A 15,065-nucleotide genomic window follows, 5' to 3' on the forward strand; every position below is an offset into this window, starting at 1 on the left:
GAATATTTGTCCCCTCCAAAACTCATGTTGAAATGTAATTCCTCATGTGGCAGCATTGAGAGGTGGGGCCTTTCAGAGGTGATTAAAAGGGCTGTGTCCTCATAAGTGGATTAATCCATTCATGGATTAATGGTTTATCTTAGGAGTGGGACTGGTGGTTTTATAAGAAGAGGAAGAGAGACCTGAGCTGACACTCTCAGCTCCTTCGCCATGTGATGCCCTGCTCCCTGTCAGGACTCTGCAGAGTCCCCATCAGCAAGAAGGTCTTCACCAGGCCGGGCGCAGTGGCTCAAGCCTGTAATCCCAGCACTTTGGGAGGCTGAGGCGGGCGGATCACTTGAGGTGAGGAGTTTGAGACTAACCTGGCCAACGTGGCGAGACCCCGTTTCTACCAAAAACACAAAAATTAACCGGCTGTGGTGTTGCGCACCTGTAATCCCAGCTACTCGGGAGGCTGAAGTGGGAGAATCTCTTGAACCCAGGAGGCAGAGGTTGCAGTGAGCTGAGATCGTGCCACTGCACTCCAGCCTGGGCAATAGAGTGAGACTCTGTCAAAAAAAAGGAAGAAGAAGAAGAAGAGGAGGAGGAACAAGAAGAAGAAAGAAGAAGAAGAAGAAGGCTGGGCGCAGTGGCTCACGCCTGTAATCCCAGCACTTTGGGAGGCCGAGGCGGGCGGATCACCTGAGGTCAGGAGTTCGAGACCAGCCTGGCCAGCACGGCGAAACCCCGTCCCTACTAAAAACACAAAAATGAGCCGGTTGTGGTGGCACACGTCTGTAATCCCAGCTACTTGGGACGCTGAGGCAGGAGAATCGCTTGAACCTGAGAGGCGGAGGTTGCAGTGAGCCGAGATCACACCACTGCACTCCAGCCTGGGCTACAGAGTGAGATTCCATCTCAGAAAAAAAAAAAAAAAGAGATCCCTCCTTTCAGGATAAAGTTTGCATGGACTCTGGCATCACACTGGGTTTCAACTTCTCCTTTCTAGCTATGTCCCCTTCTCTAGGCAATTCAGCTACTCCAGGCCCCCCATCCACTTACCAGGACACAGGAATCAGAGTAACACCCATCTGGCAGGGCTGTTGTCGGGATCAAGTACAATTATACAGCAGGCTTGGGGTTCTGAAGCAGCTGGGAAGATCCACAAGCCACGATATATTGAGCACCAACTGTTTACAGCTATCAAGCATGTACTATCCACCAGGCACATGATCCTCCTAGCAATTTTTCCATTTTTCTGCACAGCACCATTTGGGAAAGGCTAAGTCAGAGTCTGGGGTGGGTTGAAAGCTAGAAGACACTCTGAGCCTATGTCCTCGGTAAAAAAAAAAAAAAAAAAAAAAAAATCAGGAGTGACCCATGCTCAGCTGATAGCATTAACAGGGAAGGAAAGAGGGCGACAGAGACTCTTCCCCAACATCTATCTAGCCCAGCTTGGCACTTTGGACCGCAGCCTGTATGGAAATTCCTGGCCTCTGATGACCTCAAGCTGTCTTGGTCTTTAATCCTAACTCTGAACCTGTTTCCTTACTCAGATAGAGGTCTGACTTTTGACATGTGTCCCCTACTCCCAGCACCCATCTGGCTTCCTTATTTTTTGTTTTTTTAAGAGACAGGGTCTTGCTCTGTTGTCCTGGCTGGTGTTCAGTGGTGTGACTGTAGCTCACTGCAGCATCAAACTCCTGGGGTCGAGCAATCCTCCTGCTTCAGCCTCCGGAGTAGCTGGGACTACAGCCATGGGCCACCACAGCTGGCTAATTTTTTTATTTGTTTAGAGACAGGGTCTTGCTACATTGCCCAGGTTGGTCTTGAATCCCTAGCCTCAAGCGATCCTCCCACCTCGGCCTCCCAAAGTGCTGAGATTACAGGCATGAGCCACGGTGTCCAGCCTGGCTTCCCTATTTGGCAGTGATTATGTCCACTCCTTGCTCTTGGTGGAGGAAACAGCTATGTCCTTGGGGAGGGCCAGGCTGTAGGTAACTACGCTTCCTTAGAGGAAGCTATAGGTATAAGGAAGTCTGCTTACTCCAGGGACAGGGAGGCCAGCTCCCTTGCAAAAAAGGCAAAGAGGGAGGCCAGTGAAAAACTGGCTAAAACTGTCTGGGCACTGTGGCTCATGCCTGTAATGCCAGCACTTTGGGAGACTAAGGAGGGCGGATCACCTGAGGTCAGGAGTTTGAGACCAGCCTGGCCAGCATGGCAAAACACCATCTCTACTAACAATACAAAAATTAGCCCAGTGTGGTGGCGTGCACCTGTAATCCCAGCTACTCGGGAGGCTGAGGCAGGAGAATTGCTTGAACCTGGGAGGCAGAGGTTGCAGTGAGCTGAGACTGCGCCACTGCACTCCAGCGTGGGTGACAGAGTGAGACTCTGTCTCAAAGACAAACAAACAAAAAAAAACAACTGGCTAAAACTAAAGAGGTTACCATGTGCCACTCACTACACTTTACATGTCACAAGCATTAATTACCTCATTTGATTTTCATCCAAACCAAGAAATGGAAGTATCTAGAGAAAGAAGCCCAGCATAAAGACACAAGGGAGCATTTTTGGAGGTAACCATTGACAGAAATGAGTTAAAGAAAATTCAACTGGTGTCCAGGCTCTGGTGTAAAATTCTGCTTTGGGGTGAAACGCAGGGTTACCTGGGCACACTGTGATGGTCCTGGCTAACCAGTAGCAGGTGGGCTTTTGCAGAGATAATCCAGGGCCCTGTGATGAGTTGGTCACCCTAGTGACCCAATTTTGGCCTCCAGATATTGGCTTCTGGCCAATTCTAGGAGGATCAGGAAGCCAAGTTTAGCACAGAATGTGCTGCTTCTTCATTGAACTCCTATTCACCCTTCAAAACCCAGTACAAAAGTTCCCTTCCTCTGTAAGGCAGAGTATAGCAGGAAAAGCTAGGGTTCTGAAGCCAGAGAGACTGTGGGTTCAAATCCTAGCTCTGTGAAAAGATTGTTGTGAGGATCATGTGCCTGGGAGACAATACATGCTCAATAACTGTATACAGCTGGTGCTCAGTAGTGACTTATGGATGTTCCCAGGTGCTTCAAAGCCCTCAACCTGATGGATATTACTCTATTAAACCCAAAATTTCCCATCTTCCCTCCTCTAAGCCACCAGAATAGACTGGAACAAAAAAAAAATTTTTTTTTTTTTTTTGAGACCAGTCTCGCTCTGCCACCCAGGCTGGAGTGCAGTGGCACGATCTCGGCTCACTGCAACCTCTGCCTCTTGGGTTCAAGCCATTCTCCTACCTCAGCCTCCAGTAGCTGGGACTACAGGCGTACACCACCACACCCAGCTAATTTTTGTATTTTTAGTAGAGACGGGGTTTCACCACGTTGGCCAGGATGGTCTCGATCTCTTGACCTCGTGATCCGCCTGCCTCAGCCTCCCAAAGTGCTGGGATTACAGGAGCGAGCTACCACACCAGGCCAATTTTTGTTTTTTTTAAAGACAAAGTCTTGTGACATGCGCAAACCAGCTCATGCAAATCTCCGTTTCAGTCTTTCTGCCTCAACCTCAAGCCCTGACACCAAGCAGGGCTGTTTTCCAATTGGCTTTTCCTCTGCCAAGAATTTCCCCAGAGCACAAACAGAGGCGTGCAGCGAAGTAAACACGGGAAGCTCTGAAAACCCATTCATGGGCAGCTCAAAGGTGTCGAGACATCAGGCTGTGTGGCCGAGCTTTCCGCCATGGGGGCAGCGAGCCTCCACGAAGCCCAGGCGACTTGCCGACGGCCCCACTCCAGGTGACCAAGCCACATCTCGACCAGAGGAAGGAGAACATACAAAGAAAGACACTGTCTCTGCCGGAGGGCGATGGTCCAGGCAGTGCACCCTGGGCGAAGGGGCCAAGAAGCCGTAAGATGTGCATCCCGAGGAAATGCACCGTGGTTATAAATACAGCAAAGAGTGTTTGGATGAAGCTGGTGTCTGAAAGTGGAGACAGTCCTGGCTAACCAATAGCAGGTGGGCTTTTGCAGAGATAATCCAGGGCCCTTTTCACAGAGACCTAGGGCTGTAAGGAAGTCCCCCAAATGCCCAATAAATATCCAGGTTCTCGTCTCTAAATTAGCTGGCTGAAGAAAACTTGGTCCAAACTGCATCAGAGGTGGGGGTGGGGGAACAGAGGAAAGAAAAGGGGATGAGAGAGAGAGACAGACAGACAGACAGACAGACAGAGACAGAGAGGGGAGTATCCCATTAAGGCAGCAGGGCAGCAGCAAAGAGGAGGGAGGAGGGGAGAGGGGAGGTTGTGGCCACATGCTGTGTAACACTTAGAGTTTCCTATGCACCCAGCACTATTCCAATTATTAACCATTTATTTCCCCCAACAATCCTAGATGTTACCTTTTTACAGAGGAGAAGACTGAGGCACAGAGAGGTTCAGTAACCTGCCCATGGTCACACAGCTATTGAGCGGCCGAGCCACAAGAAGACACTTGCTCCATCAGTGTTACTGTGGGCCAGTTGCCATTATGGGTGTAAGATGATTCCTCAGGGAGAAACGCTAATGTTCCCCTTCGCCGACACTTTCTCCAGATCAGCTTAGGAGTGCTTGAGTGCCTGACCCGCCACCCCCGCCCCACCACCAAGCCAAAATGCTTGAGTGACACTCTCTGATTCTCCGGTGTACCATGTCACCAATTAGGTGTTTCAAGAGGGGCTTCCAAGAGGGAAGGACCTTTCTGTTTTCTTCCCTGTGGCTATGTCCTGACTCCCCAGCCCAGCACTTGAGTAATACATAAACCCACCTTCATTAAATGACTATCATCATATTCCTCCAGATTCCTTGGTCCCCCAAGTCTAGGGACATGGTTTTTGTCGGTAGCATGGCAGTGTCAAACCACAGAGCCACGAGGCTGATGATGGGCTCTTGGTTTCCATTTCCCCCCCTCAAAAAAAGAGCAGAGAATAATTGCAGAGTGCCCCTCACCCCCATTCCAGCACCCTGGTCCAGGGGTCCTCAAATGGAGGCGATTCTGCCCACCAGGAGACACCTGGCAGTGTCTGGAGACATTTGTGTTTGCCATGCCTCGGGGGCGGCACTCCTGGCATGGAGTGGGTGGAAACCAGGGATGCTGCTAGCACCCTCAGTGCCCAGGACAGCCCCACCCCAGAGAACAATCCAGCCCCAGTGTCCGCAGGCCCCAGGTGGAGAAACCCCGTCCCGGAATGAGAAGCCCCTCTCCTCCACCACATCAAAGCCAAGATGACAACGTCTCTGAGTTTGACACAAGGTTAGGGGGAAGTCTCATTTTTCAAATGGCTGGCTGTAACACTGAAAAAGGAAAATTAAAAATGTCTGAGGATCGGCCAGGCATGGTGCCTCACGCCTGTAATCCCAGCACTTTGGGAGGCCGAGGCGGGAGGATCACGAGGTCAAGAGATCGAGACCATCCTGGCCAACATGGTGAAACCATATCTCTACTAAAAATACAAAAAAAAAATTAGCTGGGCGTGGTGGCATGTGCCTGTAGTCCCAGCTACTCAGGAGGCTGAGGCAGGAGAATGGTTTGAACCTAGGAGGTGGAGGTTGCAGTGAGCCAAGATCGCACCACTGCACTCCAGCCTGGCAACAGAGTGAGACTCCGTCTTAAGGGAAAAAAAAAAAAAAACAACTCTAAGTACCAACTGCAGTGGCTCCTGCTTGTAATCCCAGCAATTTGGGAGGCCGAGGCAGGAGAGTTGCTTGAGCCTGAGAGGTCAAGACCATCCCTGGCAACATAGTGAGACCCCATCTCTACAAAAAATATATAAAAATTAGCCAGGTGCGATGGTGTACACCTGTGGTCCCAGCTACTTGGGAAGCTGAAGTGGGAGGATTGCTTGAGCCCAAGAGGTCAAGGCTACAGTAAGCCATGATCACACCACTGCACACCAGCCTGGGCAACAGAGCCAGACCCTGTTTCCAAAAAAAAAATGCCTGAAGGAGGAGGTGAATCCTAGAAACAGCCCAATTTCGTCTCCATATACCCCTACTCCAAACAGGTTTCCAAATTGCAAAAATGGCTGATAAAAAAAATTCTTTAAGCTGATGTAAAAACTAATGCCCTCCTCCTCCTGCCAATTTTGCTACTCTTGAGCAAGATCTCAGCAGCTCCACTTGGATGCTGGAAATATATGCCAGAGGAGACTTATGATGCTAATTTCCTTTAGTAAACAGTTCAAATCTTGTCTTGGACACCAATGAAATAAGAAAAGCTAGCCACAGGCTGTGTGGAATTCCTTCCTCTTAACACTAAGCATCAGGCATTCCATGACTTTTGCTCTTGGGATGGCAAACATGAATGTTTCTAGAACACTGAGTTTTCCAGCATATACCTTTTCTGGTTATTTTCAATAGGTTTGGTGTGAAAAATTAACGAATTCACTATTTGTTGCTGGACAGTCCCTCTGGAACAAAGAACTGTGTGTCAAATACCAGCTGAATAATCAAGCAAACATTTGCATTCTTTTTTTTTTTAAAGACAGGGTCTGGCTCTGTTGCCCAGGCTGGAGTGCAGTGGCGTGATCACAGCTCACCACAGCCTCAACCTCCTGAGCTCAAGCAATCCTCTCAACTCAGCCTCTCAAGTAGCTGGGACTACAGGCATGCACTACCACACCTGGTTAATTTTTGTATTTTTTGTAGAGATGGGGTTTCACCAAGTTGCCCAGGCTGGTCTCAAACTTCTGGACTCAAGCGATCCGCTTGCCTCAGTCTCCCCAAATGCTGCAAATACAGGCATGAGCCACTGCACCCGGTCAACATTTGCATTCTCGTCGAAAGATCACGTGCTTTTTCCAAAGCATGTGAGAGTTTTGCATCGACTCCAGCCAGCTTAGACATAATGTGGGCCCTCCCCTTTCACCAAGAGGACCAGCGGCTATTGCAGATGCCCTTGCAAGTTACAAAACATGTTCTCCATCAAGCCACACAGGGTTATGGATCGGAAAGGCAGCCCACCCTGATGAAAACCACAGTCGCGGTACAGATTGTTTTGTTTTTGTTTTTGTTTTTCCAGAACACTGATATGTATCCTCAATGGTTAACATTGTGTCCTAAAAGGTGTTTTTCTGTTTCTTAACATACCAGAAACAAGATGGTCTGAGACCGCGACCTTCACACTAGGGTCATATTTCAACACAGAAACCAGGGTAGCATCACCCAGAAAAAAAAAAAGCCGGGGGAGGTAAATCAGACTGTCCCAAATCTAGGGCCTCTCTCAGGGCACAAGAAACAGCCCCAGAGGGCCCCCATGGGTCCTGCTCCCTAAGGCCATTTGTCTCTGTTCACTGTGGTACAGGGTGGTTCTGAAACACACTCTAACTTTAGTGATGACACAGGGTCCGGAAAGTATCCAGACCTATAGTCCAGCAGACTTTCCATGAAGACCTGCCCTAAAACGAATATCGACACTTGGCCAGAAGCAACAAAATAACATTCCACTCTGCTGGAAAATTGAGGCGGGGGCTTAAAGGCTTATTTTAACAGCTTAACAGCTTAGCAAAATAAATCTGCTGTCATTATACACAGACAAATGTCGTTTATGTCTCTTGCATCTATGAGACAATCAAGATTTCATGATCACACCCCATTTACTCAGTGAGGCTAAAGACAGGAAGGTCAAGAGTATTAACAATTATATAATTATCCTCTGCAGTAAAACAATTGAGGCATTCCACTCAAATCAGAAATGAGACTGGGCTGACCATATTCAGCTGCGTCACTGAACACTGTTCTGGAAGTTCCTGCCATAACAAGGTTAACAGCAATAACTGGTCTAATTATTGGCAAAAGGCAACAAGTCATCACTATCTGCAGATGCTGCAATTATAGAATTGGAAAATTGAAGGGAATCAATTGCAGGGCTTTTAGAACTAGTAAGCATTTAATAAGGCAGCAGTAAGTAAAGAAAACACAATCCCTGTCCCCTATGCTACAAAATAATCACTTTTAATACTTCAAAACATCTCCTTTATATTAGATGATAGACACACGGAGAGATGGAGAGATGAATGGACACATGGTTGGGTGGATGAATGGGTGGGTGGAAGGATGGATGAATGAATAAGTGGATGTATGCATAGGTGAATAGATGGATGAGAAGATTGCTGGGTGAGTGGTTGGAAGGGATGGAGGGACAGGTGTGTGGATGGTTGGCAGAGTAGATGGATGGATGGATGGATGGATGGACGTCTGGGTGGGTGCATGGATGGATGGATGAATGGATGAGTGGATGTATGGATGGATGGGTGATTGGATGAGTGGATGGATGGATGGATGGGTGAGTGAATGGATGCAGGGTGACTGAATGAATGGATGGGTGAATGGATAGATGATGGATGAATGGGTGAGTGGATGAATGGATGGATGGATGGATGGATGGATAATAGATGGTGGGTAGTGAATGGACTAGATGAATGGATAGATGGATGGATGGATGGGCAGATGAGCAAGTGGATGGAGGGATGGATGGATGGATGGATGAATGGGCAGATGAGCAAATGGATGGAGGGATGATGGATGGATGGATGGATGGATGGATGGATAGATGGATGGGCAGATGAGCAAGGGAGTGATAGATATAAAGCCAGCAATCTAAGAACAATGCTTACAAGAAGTAGACAAACTGTGTCTGAAGCAAAATCACAAAACATTTCTAAGAACAGGAAAGAACCCTTGGGAAAATGGAGAGGAAATCCATGACATAGGAGAGTACAAGTAAATACTGCCAAGGTGCTCCTTCTCTCCATCAATTTATGGACTTCACATACAATCAACCCCATAAAGGGCCTCTGGGTCTGTGTTTTCCTTTTCCTTTGCTTCCCTTTTTCTTTCTTGGAACTTGGCTACAGTTTTTAAACTTTTGGAAGCATAAACAAAGCAAGGATGCTTTTGAAAAATGAAAAAGAAGAATTACTCTGGAGGATACATTTACAGTCTTTTTTTTTTTTTTTTTTTTGAGACAGGGTCTTGCTCTATTGCCCAGGCTGGAGTGCAGTGGCACAGTCATGGCTCACTGCAGCCTCAAACTCCTGGAGTCAAGTGATGCTCCCACCTCAGCCTCCCAAGTAGCTGAGACCACAAGTCAGTGCCACTATGCTCAGCTAATTTTTCTTTTTCTTTTTTTTTGTTTGTTTGTTTTTGTTTTTGTAAAGACGGGGTCTTGCTATGTTGTCCAGGCCGGCCTCAAACTCCTGGCTTCAAGGAAGTCTTCTGCCTCAACCTCCCAAAACACTGGGTTTACAGACATGAGTCACCGTACCCGGCTCAGAACTTTTATCTATATTGTTCTCGGCCACTTTCTCAGAGGCTCGCACAGCACCTTGCTCTTAGCAGACGGACAGAAGGCACAGGTCAATGAATGGGCAGCTTAGGTAGGGAAGATGGATTTGAAGGCCATGTAAGGAGTTAAAGGGATGGGACTCAGTAATTGATCAGGTGTAGCAATGAGGGAGAGAAAGATTCCCAGCTCTAGACTGAGGTCAGGCTGTGAGCTCAGAGCAAAGCCTGCAGTTCATCTTGGTAGCAGCTGGATCACTTTGAGCACAGTGCTGACCTTTCTGTCAGCCTCAACTTCTCCCTCTGCAAATTAGGAATCCTAACAGTGTCCACCTGGTGAGGTCACTGAGGCGATGACAGGATAAACCACACCAAGTGTCTAGCTCACAGCATGGTACTCCATGCTTTCAGAAATATTACCTTGGCTGGGTGAGGTGCTTCACGCCTGTCATCCCAGCACTTTGGGAGGCCAAGGCAGGTGGATCACCTGAGGTCAGGAGTTCGAGACCAGCCTGGCCAACATGGTGAAACCCCATCTCGACTAAAAATACAAAAATTAGCCGGGTGTGGTGGCGGGCATCTGCAATCCCAGCTACTTGGGAGGCTGAGGCAGGGAGAATCGCTTGAATCCGAGAGGCGGAGATTGCAGTGGACTGAGATTGCACCACTGCACTCCAGCCTGGGTGACAGTGAGACTCCATCTCAAAAAAAAAAAAAAAAAAAAAAAAAAATTAGCTCAAGGCCTCCTCTAGGAGAGATTAGGTCAGACTGTTCCTCCTGCAGCAAGGCCCTTTGCAGTATGGAAAAACCTCGGAGGTCTGTGCAGAAGAGAGACTATCTAGGGACGGATTTCAACAAAGCCAGCGCCAAGGAGGCGCGTGTCTACAGCGGAGCTGCAGCCTTTAAAAGCCTCCAGCCTCCCCTCCTGGCACGGACACAGGGAAGCCAACTCCCTTGGCCAGAGCCAGGAGCCAGGAGCCACACCAGCTCACTGATTTCCAGAAACTCACAATTGCCCACTTACTCGGCACAGCCTGTGCGCCACGGAGGAAACTGGAAAGGAGGGATCTCCTTGGAACATTCTGGCAGCTCAGCAAAGAGGGGGGAAGAATTAATTTCGGATCCTGAATTTGCATCTGCAAATGCTGTTTTCGTTCAAACGCTTTGTGTTGTCTTGTTTGTTTTTGGTGTTGTTTTTTGTTTTTGTTTTTTTTGAGATGGAGTCTCTCTCTTTCGCCCAGGCTCTAGTGCAGTGGGGTGATCTCTGCTCTCTGCAACCTCCACCTCCCAGGTTCAAGTGATTCTCCTGCCTCAGCCTCCTGAGTAGCTGGGATTATAGGTCCCCAACAGCACACCCTGCTAATTTTTGTATTTTTAGTAGAGACAGGGTTTCACCATGTTGGTCAGGCTGGTCTCGAACTGCTGACCACAAGTTATCTGCCCACCTTGGCCTCCCATTGTGCTGGGATTACAGACATGAGCCACGGCACCTGGCCCTGTGTTGTCTTGATAAGAGTTTAAAGTGACTGGATGTTGGGGCTATATATCCACCACCAACAACCTGCCATACATCCTTTTACCCTCAAATTTTTGCTCTTTGAATCCTAACTGCTCCTGGCAGTAAACCCCGTCTAGGACTACCTGCCAACATACCTTAAACTTTTCTCTCTCTTTTTTTTTTTTTTCAATTATAGAGACAGAGTCTCACTATGTTGCCCAGGCTATTGTTGAACTCCTGAGCTCAAGCAATTCTCCCACCTCAGCCTCCCGAAGTGCTGGGATTACAGGCATAAGCCACCACACTCAGCCAAACTTTTCAAACAATACTCTTCTTAAGCCATATCTCAGGCTCTCATATGCCCTACTTTTTGCATGAAGCTAACTATTTCTTTCTCTACCCGCTTCTTCAATAAAACCAAACTAAACAATAATAATCAACAATGGTGATAGTAATCATTGCAACACCTCATTCCCAGGGGGTACTGGGAATTCACTGGAAAGGGCTGGGATGAGGCAATGTCCTCCATTTTGTTTTCAGTGGTGGTTACACAGGTGCATATAATTTTTGTCAAAATTCATTGAACTCAATGCTTCAGATCTGTGCGTTTTATTTTATTTTATTTATTTTGAGACAGAGTCTCCTTCTGTTACCCCGGCTGGAGTACAATGGCCTGATCTTGGCTCACTGCAACCTCCGCCTCCTGGGTTTAAGCGATTCTCCTGCCTCAGCCTCCTGAGTAGCTGGGATTACAGGAATGCACCATCACGTCTGGCTAATTTTTGTATTTTCAGTAGTTGGCCAGGCTGGTCTCAAATTCCCGACCTCAAGTGATCTGCCTGCCTCAGCCTGTCAAAGTGTTGGGATTACAGGCGTGAGCCACTGCACCCCGGCCATGTGCATTTTATTGTATGTTAAATATTTCAGTTGTTGGCCGGGCCCAGTGGCTCGCGCCTGTGATCTCAGCACTTTGGGAGGCTGAGGGTGGATCACGAGGTCAGGAGATCGAGACCATCCTGGCTAACAAGATGAAACCCTGTCTCTACTTAAAGTACAAAAAATCAGCCAGGCGCGGTGGCAGGCACCTGTAGTCCCAGCTACTTGGGAGGCTGAGGCAGGAGAATGGCGTGAACCCGGGAGGCGGAGCTTGCAGTGAGCCGAGATCCCGCCACTGCACTCCAGCCTGGGCAACAGTGCAAGACTCCGTCTCAAAAAAAAAAAAATTTCAGTTGCTAAACTTAATCAAAGAAATAACAGTAGCTACAATAGGTCACAATGTACAGATGCAATATAACTACAATACTAGCAACAATGTAACTACCATGTTTATCATTCCCATATCCTCTTCTCTGATCCTCACAGCGAGCTTGTGATACATGTTGGGTTTGGTTTTGGTGTTGATTTTTTGAGACAGTCTCCCTCTGTCACCCAGGCTAAAGTGCAGTGGCGCCATCTCGGCTCACTGCAACCTCTGCTTCCTGGGTTCAAGTGATTCTCCTGCCTCAGCCTCCTGAGTAGCTGGGATTACAGGCACCAGCCACCACACCTGGCTAATTTTTGTATTTTTAATAGAGACGGGGTTTCACCATGTTGGCCAGGCTGGTCTTGAACTCCTGACCTCAGGTGATCCACCCGCCTCGGCCTCCCAAAGTGCTGTGATTACAGGCGTGAGCCACCATGCCTGGCCTGTGATACCTTTTGGTTCCCATTTTACAAAAGAGGAAACAGATCCCGGAGAACTCCAGTGGACTTGCCCAGAGCCCCACGGCTACTAACAGGTAAAGCCTGGTTCCAAACCATCGTACTATGCTGTGTGGCCTGGCATGTGCCAGGTAGGGGGAGAAAGAAATGAAACATGGCTGCAACTTTTCAGAAACTTGTACAAGCAAGCCCTGACCCCGAGTGCTGGGAACCACCCTATCAATGAAAGAAACCCCACACACTGCCCACTCTGCTGTCCTGCTACCCTGCACATCCTATGCCTTACACCAAGGATGGCCAATCCCTGCAACACTGGGTCACCCAGGAAAGCTAAACGTCTTTTGTTTTTTCTTTTTCTGTCTTTTTTTTTTTTTTTTTTTTTTGAGACGCAGTCTCGCTGTGTCGCCCAGGCTGGAGTGCAGTGGCACGATCTCCGCTCACTGCAAGCTCTGCCCCCCGGGTTCACGCCATTCTCCTGCCTCAGCCTCCTGAGCAGCTGGGACTACAGGCGCCCACCACCACGCCTGGCTAATTTTTTTGTATTTTTAGTAGAGACAGGGTTTCACCATGTTCGCCAGGATGGTCTCGATCTCCTGACCTCGTGATCTGCCCGCCTCGGCCTCCCAAAGTGCTGGGATTACAGGCCTGAGCCACCATGCCCGGCCTTCTTTTGTTTTTTCTAAGAGGTGGGGGTCTCCCTCTGTTGCCCAGGCTGGAGTGTAGTGGCACGATCATAGCTCACTGCAGCCTCGACCTCCTAGGCTCAAGCAATCCTCCCACCACAGCCTCCTGAGCAGCTGTGACTGCAGGTGCACGCCACCAATAATTTGTTAATTATTATTATTTTATAGAGACAGGGGTCTCACTATATCACCCAGGCTGGGCTCAAACTCCTAGGCTCAAGCTATCTCCCTGCCTCACCCTCCCAAAGTGCTGGGATTACAGGTGTGAGCCACAGCTCCTGGCCTCTCCCAAATATTGAAAGATCTATTTATTCTGGCTCATAATAAAGTTCTCTAGTAATACAAAGCTACAGGGTATAAATGTGTGTGTGTATGTGTTATGTTTTGTTCCTAACAAAACAAATATGGACAACTATTTATTTTTAATATGGTTTAAGTTCAACTGCTTTCTTCTTCCTTAAGCTGAGCTATAATTTTCTGGCTCTAAATGAGTGCTTACTACGTGCTAACTGTTGTACGTGCAGTCTCTCGGTTAAGCCTTACAGTAACTCCATGACAAAGCTTGGATTATTATTTTACCTTTTACAGGTGAGAAAACAGGCTCAAAATGGATACACAACCTGTTTCCGGGTTGTCATCAAGGTTCAAATTTATCTGAGTGCTTAATCACCACTAAAAAGTGCTTCCATGAATGCGGTTGCCAACTTGTTTGGTGTTTAATCTTTACTTTTGATAATCTGTTATTGGTAGACACAACTCTATTGACGGAAACTTTTTTTTTTTTTGAGACGAAGTCACATTCTGTCACACAGGCTGGAGTGGTGCAGTGGCACAATCTCGGCTCACTGCAACCTCCACCTCCCAGGTTCAAGCGATTCTCCTGCCTCAGCCTCCCTAGTAGCTGGGACCACAGGCGCGCTATGGTGTCCAGCTAATTTTTTTTATTTTTAGTAGAGATGGAGTTTCACTATGTTGGGCAGGCTGTTCTCAAACTCCTGACCTCACGTGATGATCCGCCCACCTCAGGCTCCCAAAGTGCTGGGATTACAGGCATGAGTCACTGCATCTGGCCCCTATTATTTTAAATGGAAATGGGGTCTTTCTTTGTTGCCCAGGCTGGAGTGTAGTGGTGCGATCATAACTCACTGCAGCCTGGAACTCCCTGGCTCAAGCAATCTTCCCGTCTCAGCCTCCTGAGTAGCTGGGACTACAGGCACATGCCACTACACCCAATTAATTTTTAAATTTTTTGTAGAGATGGGGGTCTCGCCATGTTGCCCAGGCTGGTCTTGAACTCCTGGGCTCAAGTAATCCTCCCACCTCTGCTTCCCAACGTGCTGGGATTACAAGTGTGAGCCACACTGCCAGACCAAGATGATTTAAAGTATACAGGAGGATGTATGTAGGTTATGTACAAACACTACGCCATTTTATGTCAGGGACTGGATCCCCAGGGGGGTTTTGGAATCATTGAGGATACCAAGGCACAAGTGTACAATCTATCCAGGAGAAAATGAAAATGGGAGAATCAACAGTTCCGAGTATCAGGATCTAAGGAGGAGATTTCAAAACACTGCTTTTCATATCCTCCCATCATGAAAACAAGGGTTTTTCAAAAATCCCTTCTTAAAAATATTTCTGGGCCCGGCACAGTGGCTCATGCCTGTAATCCCAACACTTTGGGAGGCCAAGGCAGGTGGACACGAGGTCAGAAGATCGACACCATCCTGACTAACATGATGAAACCCCATCTCTACGAAAAATACAAAAAATTAGCCAGGTGTGGTGGAGGGCACCTGTAGTCCCAGCTACTTGGGAGGCTGAGGCAGGAGAATGGCGTGAACCCGGGAGGCGGAGCTTGCACTGAGCTGAAATTGCGTCACTGCACTCCAGACTGGGCGACAGAG

At 48.1% G+C, this 15,065-nt stretch overlaps 2 protein-coding genes across 3 annotated transcripts in view; both read right to left on the reverse strand.

Annotated features, from left to right (window-relative positions):
• The window catches only part of INSR (insulin receptor), a 184,803-nt gene that overhangs the window by 110,380 nt on the left and 59,358 nt on the right, over positions 1 to 15,065 (reverse strand). The gene's annotated exons all lie outside the window — the stretch shown is intronic.
• Positions 3,272 to 6,147, reverse strand: LOC100986832 (uncharacterized). Its single transcript, XM_008962382.4, is given in 2 exon segments — positions 3,272 to 4,162; positions 4,165 to 6,147. Coding segments are annotated over 2 exon segments (681 nt in total). The 5' UTR covers positions 4,330 to 6,147; the 3' UTR covers positions 3,272 to 3,646.

Source organism: Pan paniscus, chromosome 20 (genome assembly GCF_029289425.2).
Source record: "Pan paniscus chromosome 20, NHGRI_mPanPan1-v2.0_pri, whole genome shotgun sequence".
Lineage (NCBI taxonomy): Eukaryota > Metazoa > Chordata > Mammalia > Primates > Hominidae > Pan > Pan paniscus.